This window comes from Dreissena polymorpha, chromosome 6 (assembly GCF_020536995.1).
Source record: "Dreissena polymorpha isolate Duluth1 chromosome 6, UMN_Dpol_1.0, whole genome shotgun sequence".
NCBI lineage: Eukaryota > Metazoa > Mollusca > Bivalvia > Myida > Dreissenidae > Dreissena > Dreissena polymorpha.
The window spans coordinates 67,085,012-67,096,967 of record NC_068360.1 but is presented as its reverse complement, the minus strand read 5'-3'; the positions used below and the strand labels follow the sequence as shown (position 1 = coordinate 67,096,967).

Genomic DNA, 11,956 nt, shown 5'->3' with positions numbered 1-11,956 from the left:
CATTTGAAAGAACAAACACAACCAGTCGACTCGAATGGATAGATTTAGTCAGTACGTTGCAAAGCGGTAGTCCCTCTAGAATGTCATCAAGCACAAATACAACATACTCCTGTTCTTCGAGTTTTGGTCTCAGTGTTTCCAAAACAAATTCACGAGCGTCTTCCTCGTAAGCCAGGTAGATATCGTATTTGAATCGTTGAAATCGTAACGAACCTTCGATAGATGTGTAGCCGTTACGACCAAATTCTCTGTTGTTTCCAATATAATACCAGTACCTTATTTTCCATCTAAACCTATGTATGATAGCACCAATTATGATATTAAAGATAAAGAATAGTAAGACAACTAATGATATAAGGACCGGCGTGTATGACGTACACAACTTTTGCAGAAAGGTAACTTGAAATAACAAATCCGCCTTGTTCCTGATCAATACAGGATAAGCAAGAGTTGTAGAGGCATTATGGGTATAATAGCATGTTGACAGTTTAAGAATCAACAAGCTTGAAGTTGGAAGTGTGTGTTCAAGGATCCACTCTAATACTTCCAGGTTGTCACATGAACAGCTTATGACATTCTTAGTCAGATCGACCGTCAAAGTTATATTGTTCCTGGATGACACAATGCTTTCAAGATCAGAACGCAACTCTTTACTCAGTGTCAAGATGTGATTATCTGATAGATTTAGAACGTGCAGTAATTGCATGTGAGATATCGCATGATCAAAACCCATTAAATTATTCATTGATAAATTAAGCCATTTCAATTTGTTCTGATGTTTAAATAGTTCTGGATGGATGTCATTTATTCGGTTTACGGACAAGTCAATATACTCAAGGTAGTTATTTGTCTGAAAGATTTTCTTATTAGCAACAACAAAATACAAGTAATTCCGTTCAAGATGTACTTGTTTAAGATTCGGAAAGCCGGTAAAGAACTCAAAATCAACACTTGAACAAAAGTTGATCAATTATTTCCACTTTTTCTACGCCGTGTACTGGCCCTGCCCAGCAATACAGCAGCGAATTAGAAGCAATGACTGTTTTAAGTGAGTTGTTTTTATCAATGTAAAAATCATATATGGGAAATCCAATCTTACTGTGACTTAAATCAATATATTCCAACTTTGGTGGTAGAAAAGCGGTTATTGTAACAGTTGGAATATAGTATAAAAAAGGTTTTGGGCAGTCCGATTTCGTGAAATGTCCTGCGTCGGTACTGTTCTCACTGAAATAAACTAAATCTTTGATATGTCTATTAAGGGTCCTATTACTTTGAATTGGGAGGGGTGAAGGATCGGAGTTGTAATTACCTTGCAAAACAGACATGGGTAAATGGGTAACTGATGCCTCGAGTTTCCGTAAATTTGGCATGCGGCATACATAGAGTAGATAATATCCCAGTTCAAATTTATTTCTTCTCACTCGCACATGTTCTAGAGACTCTGGAAAAATTTCAAACGCGTCTTTGTCAATGTCTGATATCTTGTTATGATCCAATGATAGCATTTTTAGAGCGTTTAAATGCTGTATTAATTCTACCGTCGATTTCATGATCGAGAGTGGGCATTCTACTTTGTTATTGTTTTTTATATTGTCCAAAATAAGAACTTCTAGTTCTGAATTCAGACTTTTCAAGCCTGTGATATTACTTAAGTTCAACCCATCATTCATAGACAGATCAAGCATCCTGAGATGGGTCATTTTTATAAAGGAATTGTTCAAAATATTTTGTACGCCGCAGTTTATGATTGATAAATTTCGGACAAACAGCAAGTTTTCAAATGTGTGGTCATCGATTGTTTGCATGGCACAGAAATCTTTATACTGCCATATTGGCCTAATCAAGTCACCGGATATTCGAATAATTGTTAAGTTTGACAAATTCCGAAACTCTTTTCCTAAGGGAGCAACTGAAAATCCGTCGATCCATAACTCTTCTAAAGTGGGTATATGTTTCAAGATATTACCAGGATAACCAATATTTCCGCTTTGTACAAAGTTATTTTGGTAGATTATAAGTTTCTTCAGAGACTTTAAACGTACAAACATGTTACTTTCACTTTCATTTGTAATTGGGAAGTCTTCGTTATGTGCGATATTGAGAAATTCCAGTTTTTCAAGGCCTTTGAAAGTATCGCATTTTAATGTTGAAGTATTGTTCCTAAACGAGGTGTTGTACAAATCCAGTTCTTGTAAGCTGCTATAATTTTCAAAAGGCGTTTGTGTTTGGGTTGTCAAACTATAGAGGCTTGTACCCGAAATGTTCAGGAAAATAATCTGACTTTCATTAATATATTTGAACTGCGGCAATCTCCCTGCAAGTTTTTCATTGAATCTACAGTCTACTCTGTACAAATCTTGTTCATCGTTCGAAATACATACACATGGATAACACTTGTTATCAATAGGGTCGGCGATCAGGGTCACCGCGAGTCCAAACACCAGCAACATACGCAACATATTCGGTGTGAAAATCGCCATGATCTGAAAGTAAGTAAGTATTGTTTAATGTATATCTTTAGTTTACATTAACATCCGTACATGTGATGGTAATATGCGTGTCTCTTGACGGGACGTTCTATGGATAGGTGGTTTTTGAAGGGGATGGACGGATGAGCAGGCAGCAGATTGATTTTTACGGCTGTCTACGTCCTACATATTTTATTTAATGTTCACCAAACTTTCAGCAAATATTTGTTGACATTAAACGGAAGCGCACTTTGTTATACATCAGCATCAAACTTTCTATAAACAATATACAATGGTTGCCAAGTTTGACCAAAATCCAAATCGCGCAATGCAAATTACAAGTATTGTCCTCTTGTTGAAACAATGCAACACATGGCGGGACAGCTATTTAAACATCTTGATTGTTCACAGAATCTTCACCAAACATTCCAGATACGTGATCCAAGTTTTAGAACTTTTTCATGTTTCTGACCATGACTTTAAATGAAATGTTTTAATGTAAGAAATTTACTACACAAACTTTAGCTTTGGATTGTTCAACATCGACTTACCACTGTCACAATCCTTGAAGAAGAATTATATAAGCTGTTTTGTTCGATACTGTTTAGGCATGGGCAGTTTGAAATGTTACTTTTATCCACTCAAACGAACACATATTTAAATATATTTTTAAATGTAAACCGATTTTTCACAATTATTAAATACACATAAAGGGGAATGTCATAAGTAATATTTTATTACAAGATTACTCGCTACGTATTTTAATTCGTTAAGAAACTATCAAAGGAACGAATAATAAATAGCATACACATCGATTCAGTAAACACTGCATTCACCTCTTCTATTTATTTTATAAAAATAACTATGGAGACACAATCTAATTAAGAGCAAGAATAATAATGTAAAAAGATCTTACTGTACTTCAAACATTTACAGAAGGTTTTAAATAATAAATACCGACTGCCTTGTAATTTTAGAAATATTGTTAACGCATCAACAAGTTACATACCTTTCTGCAGTATGTAGTCATATAATGAATATACGACTTTTACGAGTGAGAAAGATCCTTAAAGTTACTCATGTAACGTGTGATTGGAGTTTTATGAGGAAATAATTCGTTTAGATAAGGGAATATTGATTGACACTAACAAGGATTTTTTTTATAACTTGCATCACGTTCCCAGTTAAAGATAGGAAAAGAATAACAATTATATTATGTTTTTCTTCCTGCTAACACGGAAGCCTTTTGCATCCATGCATTCATTTTTTTCATATTTGTTTTGGCCTTCATTCGTCTAAATATATTGTGGGACAACCCATTTTAAATTAATAGTATATGACTAGTATTACCATCGTCCCAAAATTATACGCGTGACGTTGCATATCATAATCACTAGAACTTTAATCTAGCACAACAATGTATGTATTAATAAATATCAAGAATATGTTAAAAACGTGGCTTGTTCTGCAAGTAAAAGCCCACTTCTCTAACAAAACCCATCAAACATATATATCATCATATCATCGTCGTCGTCGTCTTCGTCATCATCATCATCATCATCATCATCATCATCATCATCATCATCATCATCATCATCATCATCATCATCATCGGTGTCTTCGTCCTCTTCGTTCTTTTGGCCATGATCATCATCATCATCATCATTACAATCAGAATCATCATCATTGTTGTTGTCCTCATCATCTCCAGTATCAATAATATGTCGACATAAATAATTATCAATATCGTCCACATAATCTTAACGAACAGCAATGTTTTCATCAATATATTCTTCTTCACTATCATCATCGTCATGCAGATTATCGGCATTATCATATTAATCATTTAAACTCGATATTATCTTTCTGGCTGACGATATTGTTTGAAGTATAATACCAAATACAACTTCCGAACTTAAATTATTGCTGCCATTAGGCTTAGTGTCAAATAAAACAGTCAGCGTTCTTTAAGTACAATATCTATTACCAATCGAAAGTTTAGACAGATCGTCGCGGGAAACCTTATTTTGTCGTTTCGATCTAGTTACTTTCAATGTATTTTGTTTCGTTTCGGTGTGCGTTTTTTTTTTCCGATCAGCATCAAAACTCAACAATTGTGTCCTTCTTCGGAAAAACGTGTTGCCGTGTAGGCGTATTGAATGTCAATGAAGACTTGGTAAGCGATTTATATTTTCATTTTACAACAATGATGTATGCTAATTAATAATGCTCATTTCATTGATTGATATTCACAAAATAAATTAATTGTGCTGTCTACACGATAAGTGAATGAGTTATAATGAGTTGCTTTACATTTCTGTCTGTATTTGTAGAATGCTTGACACATTGCACTGAGACACATTTAATTAAAATCTGTTTAATCTCGCCCACTTTTTATTCTATGTATATAAGTGTATGGTATACCAATATTTTAAATGTACAAAAATAACACATATCATCTATTCTTAAAAGCGTATACAAAGGAGAACATTATCAATTGTAGATTTACGTGTTTTTAAGAAAATAAAATCATTATTGTTCAATATAATTTGAGACAATAAGATTCATTGTCTACTGAAAGTAAGCAATTGCATTTTACAGGCGCATCCTTTAAGAAAATTGTTTTGTTATTCACTGAAAAATATTTCAAATGATTCACCATATTAAACCGCTGTATAAAACATATCTGAAACGTTGGTTTTGATTTGATTACTGCGTTCATGGTAACGTACGATTTGTTGGGTTTCACTTAACTCAGTCCATTAATATTATAGCCAAAACTAAAAATCATTATGTCGCTTCTTCCCGATAATGTCCTTGTTAAATTAATAATCTAGTAAATGTTTGAGTAGCTTATGCAATAAATACAATTAATTAACACATGTATTGCAACAAAAATGAAACATTATTTTTCAAATAAACATCCCAAAATATGTTGCATTGATAAGATACTTACACAGTATTTTTTACTGATAAACAAATACAAATACAAATACAATAATCAGTATTAGACAACATTTTTAGCTTTATATACAATTTTCTTAACAGTAGTATGTCGCCTTTTTAGGATCATGGATAAATGCAGGCTTGCAAACGATCTAGTGTAATAAGGTAATTATTATTTGCACAACCAATAACATATTTTGGATCTCATTATGTTTCCGTGTTGGGAGTTGTTAATATAAAGACAAATATTCGAACATGGCATTTATGTATTAAAGCTTTTAATATTGTATTGAAATATTGTACATTGTATACAACTCATTAACCAATCGTAATATCATGATGATTTTAATGGAACTTTCACAAACACACACACACATACAAAAACATTGTCCCCGAGCGATGAGACGCCATTCTGGTTTCTTGTTGTTATGTTGGTGGTTTGCATTCATTTCCTTACCTCGCTCATTTCTCTGGTTAAATAACTTGAATAATTGTCCGTGTTATTCGCGATTAACAATTACTGATCCTGAACTTTGATTTGTATTTAAGCGCACTGGGTTTGTATGATTGTTAATCCAGACATATATAGTTCGGAATGTAGATTGGTGGACTGATTGATTTCGAATAATTTCTTCTTTTTTGAGGATGATTCCATGAAACTGTAAAGAGCCCGGAAAAATGTTTACGAAGGTCATAATACTTTCCCAAAACTTAGGTTAAACACATATATATTACATGATTAGACATATTTCATATCTCCCCAAGAGTTTAAGGAGACTTCCTTACTTTCTTTCATTGGTTATCCCGAACATTCAAGTATTGAAGAAATTGACGCCTTTTGGAAATATTTCCAGCTCAAAATTTATAAGATTAAAAGTTTACAATAAAAACAACTTAAGTATTTACACACATTTTGCTATTATTGACTTTGTATGACGTATGTTGTGAGCGTTTGATTCAGGTTATATGTTTGCTATTAGTACTATGCTTTGATGTTTCTTATTCTTCTTCTAATTACTTAAAAAAGTCCATGATCGTACCATGCCAGCTGACGGCAACAAGAATTTCTCTCTGTTAATGGTCAATATTTCTGTTCTTGATTTGTTCTTCCAGGTCGTCAACGCGGCGTGTTTTAGCATTTAGTTCACACGGTCCTTTGAGTCACCGTCAAAAAAAATAACAACTATTTTGACTCTCGTTTAAGAGAGTTCAAGAGAGACTTTGCTTGAGAAACTTCGAGAGCAGGCGACAAGGCAATTAGTCCACATAGTAAGATAAGTGAATATGCTCCGATACAAGTTTTAGTACGAGTATTAATTTCTATGGTAACATTCTGTTATAGAATGTTCTGATGTTCTAAAAAAGCGACCGTTTATTGAAGAGACAGTCTTCTTGAAGTATTTTGAAGAAAATTACAATGCCGGTGTATGTATGGATTAACTTGTATAGTGGAATTTACTTGGATACAATATCAACTGTATCGAAGTATATTTTAGTCAACGACAATCAGTGCCTCAGCGTCAGCATGCATGTTGGCCTTAGTGTGTTATGTAAGTGAAACATATACATTTATAAAATAAGTTTATGGGATGATAAGTTTTGCAATAATATACGTATAGCACTTCATTTAACGGTCGAGTTTTTAATAGGCACTACAATACGTACTTGAAATGGAAACTTAATCCCACGTGTTAACATTCCTCATGTATAACGTATGTTTTACTAATATATGCATTATCATTGTGTTATAGCATAAGTGAAAAGTACTCTAATTTTTATCAAAGTTTGATATACATATGTCCATGACATTCATATATGTATAAGTGCAGAACACGTAATATATATCGTTGTATTTCCTATGAATAAATTTGTTTTTAAATACGTGTGTTAATAGCAATGATTAATGCTTGATATAAAACAGGATACTGTTAATCAATTAGAATAATAGAAATGAATAAAGAAGTGTTGATAATACACGTATTGATACAAGCATATATATTACTACTAGTAATAAAGATGTATTTTATATAATTTATAAAATTTGCGAATAAATATAAATGTTTATGTATTTGCGTTTGCGAAATGTTTGACGTTACTGTTCTGTACGTCGAACACTATTTCTAAAGGGCGTCCTTTCAATGCAGTTGATTAAACGAGACATTATTGTGTTCATATTGATGTAATTATATCTTTAGGTTGAGTTTAGGTGCAGTAGAACTTTTCCCCGTCCCCGTTTTAGTTTTCAAAGTTATTTACTCTCTTAAGTCTTGTTTTTTGACAAATTTCTGCATATGTTTCGCTTACTTTATTGTTATTTTTCTCTTAATGATGGACCATAATACAGTTTTGTAATTATAACTGACAGAGTTATGCCATTGTAGTTGAAGTAGATTATCGGTATGTACGACACTTGGCACAAAAATGTTAAATTTCGATTCGCGCGTCACGTTTGGCATACAGGGTTTAATTTACTCACCGCATATATTCTTTAGATTTACATTGCTTTCATTAGGCTTTTGATATATTATTAATTCTACTGTACATGTGTGGATCGGCTAGCAAAAAGAACAGTGTTTTAACACCCTGATATGCATTGACTCAGGCATAAAAACCAGTTAATTCTTTTTGACGTTTATAGTTGGTGTTTTTATAAACAGTGAAAAAGGACAAATTATCTCTTGATAAAGATTCTGCAGTTTAAGTGTTTGCTATATTCAATAACTGCAATGCCATGTAATCATCTTGTCATAATCAACTCTGTCCTTATACTTTGGGGAACGTAGTCGTTGTTTCAATGTTTATGTCACGTTAATTTATTAGATACGCCGTTTCAATTGAACTCAAACACCACATACATTAACCTCAATAGGATAATCTTATTATGGATCGAACTTTGAAGCATTTTTCAGTTGCATTATTATAAAAGTCGTGTTATTTCTTCAGTCAGCCCGCTTTTCCTGGACCAGTGCACATACTTTTATTTTAACTATCTTGAAGATCATTAAGCATGTATTGTACTGTAAATGTGTACATTGACGTAGCAATTGATTACTAATTCTTAAAAAAGATAAACATGCTTTACAAAAACAGAAACTTTTAGGAATGTTCTCGAACATAATCATCATCTTATCATTATCAAAAGCAGCAATAGCAGCTGTTGGAGCATCGCTATTGTCATCAGCAGTACCAGCAACAACATCATCATCGCACCCCAAAATCGACATCAAACTTATCATCATCGTCGACATTATGATCATCGCCATAAAACATCACCATTATCAAGATTATTATCAATACATTCTTAAACATCATCATGATACTGAGCATTATCATTGTCAAGCTTGTATGGGGATATTATTTGCTATAAATAAGATGCCAAAAGTACGAAGGATTGAGCTATCGTATTCACACATGGGTCGAATGTTTTGTTTTGTTTTTCATGATAGTTGAAAGGCAGATATTTCAACCCCTTGAATGTCTCCAGGCCTAACTGAATCAAGGGCTTCAAATGCGGCTTTCAGCCGTTCATCTGCGTATTTGGATCAGTATGATACTGTGAGACCTGTTAAAGATTCAGAGTGCCCAAATCTATTTTATATGTTCCAACCATTTATCTTATATATAATAATAATAGTTATAAGTGAATTTTAGAAGTAACATCTTGGAGTGGATATAGAGAAAAGCTCGTGTTTTTTTGGTTTCTATGCCTCGCATGATAAACCTGATCTATAATTAACCCTAACATATTATTCTATTTATCCCACTTTTTATTCAGTACACCTTTTTATTTAAACAAAATAAGTTTAATTAGTTTAATTAGTTTAACTGGATAATTTCGCAATTTCATTAGTGTTTGTCGTACGTTGATAATGACTGTAGTGTAACCAAGGTCAGTGTATTCCTCCGCGTTCCAAAAATAACCGCTGATCAAATAATCATTTGTAAATCAGAATATCGAATTGTGACAAATAGTCGTGGGTTATTAATTACATTTTTTTCATATTGAATTGCAAATCTAAAAGTTTTATTACATCAATATAATATTTAGTTGTTATAAACAAGGATCAACATTTGTTTACAACGTAGCCTAACAACGCAGCACGTGCCGTTGATTATATATATATATATATATATATATGTATATGTATATGAATTTTATATCTATTCCAACAGTTCTATAAGAATAATCAATGCTTAAACTTGGTTGAAATTAGTGATCTTCGTTCTGTTGTGAAGGATTTTTGTTTTATCCAAACATTTTGCAAGTTCGTATCATAGGTTATAAGCTTAAATGTAGGAATGCACATACAACGATATTTCACTCAAATGTTCATCAACTACATGATCAACATGCATCGCGAGATATTTAATAATTAATTCAAAAATAACTTGATTCATTTGAATATGTACACTTTGATTGGATTCAACCAATTCATATCCAATATGCAGTAATTACACTTACCAGATCTTAGAGAAATCGCATTATTAATTTAAGCAATGTCTTGACGTTACCAAGGAAAATGAAATATTGACACTGGACCTGACACAAAAGTGCTTGTTTGTGTGATAACCTTGACGTTATCGAGTGGATAAAATAATATTCATCATCATCGCTACTTAGGTTGAACTATCGTCGATGTATTACATTCAAACGTTTCCGATCCTCCAGCAAATTCAGTCATCAAAACTAAACACGACCTGATGTTCTAAATGACTTTCGAGGAAAAGTGCTGCTCTTCATACGATTGGGTGTTGATAACATGAGTCGTTATGTTATTTGATGTCGGTAACATCATCGTTGCAGCCTACTAAATTCATCACTTTGGATGTAACACACGTTATTGGTACCACATTGGTTACGGGAAATATTTCGCGGTTTTGAATCGCTAAAGAGTACATGCAAAATCTACATTGCAATTATAGTCTTTATCTGGCATATGAAATAGCCGCGCCTGATTTCGTTTTGGAAGCCGAATCTCATGTATTTACCGAAATGTGTTCTGTATATACATGACGGCATTCTGAAGGGAATACCTATTTGGATCGTACTTACGATATATCTAGATGAGGGAAGTGTTGTAATGTTAAATGAAAAATGAACCTATGGCGAATGAAGAATCAAATCATAGAAGGAAACCGATGTCTTTGTGATGTTTTACGATTCCGATTCAATGTAAGTACTTCCGGGGAATCAGAAGGTCAGAATGGGTTTATCGATTACATTATCGACGGTTGTTGTAAGGAACTTATTCTCTAAATGTCACCGAAGGATTATTGTTACAGAAATATGTATTCAAAAGATTTCTTCATATGTTTTTTATGTTCGGGCTCATTACTAATTGCATTCGAATTTGATCAAGTATAAACGTTACGCGTCAAGTTTCCTTGCGCTAGCCAGCATATGTTTACTAGACAAATTTGTCATGATACACATAATATCAATACTTTAAGTGTATTCAATCAACATTTCCTTCCTGCATCGCGTCATTAAAAAGTGTAACAAAACATTTATTCCATTTGACAAAGTTTGTTTTCAGTTTTGAATAAAAACACTCAACTAACCTTTGTACTGATAAGCATGTAGACACTTTAAGAAAACCAAATAGCAATCCCTTTAGCAATTAAAATATTTTTTTCTATAAGTCGATCAACATTTATCATCTTGTTAAATACGTTACGTTTTTTAAAACAATAGGAATTAAATACATGTTAGGAAGGCTTAGTTTGTCGGATATTGAACGTTTGATACAATTTTAAGAATACAGCGGATAAAAAGTTGTGCTATTTTTCTACTCTTTAACAACTGAAACTAGTATTTCTGTTGTTGAATGTATGGCCAATTATGATGTAGAATATCTTTTATATTCATTTTTTCGAAATACATACATATGTATATAGGAACATAAATAAATACACATATTTAGTTTAACTTATTATGGCCCTTAAAACCATCCAAAATAATAAAAAAGTTAATACGTTTATTATAATATTCATGATAAATCTTCCAACATTTCCTGCTCTGCATCTTAACAGAAAACCAATAGTAACCTAACACTGATTGTATGCATTCATATGGCACAATACCTTAACGCGGAAAACATATTCAGCATAGTGGTAGCATGAAAATGTTAATTAATATACTTTAGATGTTAACTAAAGTGGTTGCCAGGTGCATTTTATTATAAAGAAATAAATCTACAAACTGCTGGAACTTACCATGTTTAATTGAAACTTAACAACACTAATGTCATCATTACTTTTTTTAATTCATGAATACATACGGTTATTATTTGCGTATGATGTACACATGTTTCCATGTATTAATAAAATAGGAAATCGATACCAACATAAATGGTTCAAACTTCAAAACTACAATGCCAGCATCGAATCATAATGCTTAGTGTTTGCGCATGGTACGAACAATGAACGAGGGTTTCCCTAAATTGACAACCCTTGGAAAATATCATCGACAAATAATTCCAAACAGCATTAGGCTTGTAACGAAACTTTATTGTCAGATTTCATTGAGCCAGAAGAAA

General features: G+C 32.7%; 2 protein-coding genes across 3 annotated transcripts in view; one reads left to right on the top strand and one right to left on the bottom strand.

Annotated features, from left to right (window-relative positions):
- Positions 1 to 2,429, top strand: part of LOC127836273 (D-beta-hydroxybutyrate dehydrogenase-like) — a 23,465-nt gene extending 21,036 nt beyond the window's left edge. The window contains exon 9 of the mRNA XM_052362776.1: positions 2,411 to 2,429. The gene's annotated coding sequence lies outside the window, so the exon portion shown is untranslated. The remainder of the gene's footprint in view (positions 1 to 2,410) is intronic.
- LOC127836269 (toll-like receptor 4) overlaps positions 1 to 3,569 on the bottom strand; it is a 4,614-nt gene extending 1,045 nt beyond the window's left edge. Inside the window, exons 1-2 of one of the 2 annotated variants that reach the window (XM_052362770.1) lie at positions 3,481 to 3,569; positions 1 to 2,486 (exon numbers count right to left, since the gene is read on the bottom strand). The exon at positions 1 to 2,486 is cut by the window's left edge and continues 1,045 nt beyond it. In XM_052362770.1, coding sequence (XP_052218730.1) covers positions 1 to 745 — 745 coding nt within the window. In that variant the 5' untranslated portion in view covers positions 746 to 2,486; positions 3,481 to 3,569. The remainder of the gene's footprint in view (positions 2,487 to 3,480) is intronic. The other variant, XM_052362769.1, reaches the window with a different exon arrangement.
- Positions 3,570 to 11,956: the final 8,387 nt, after the last annotated feature.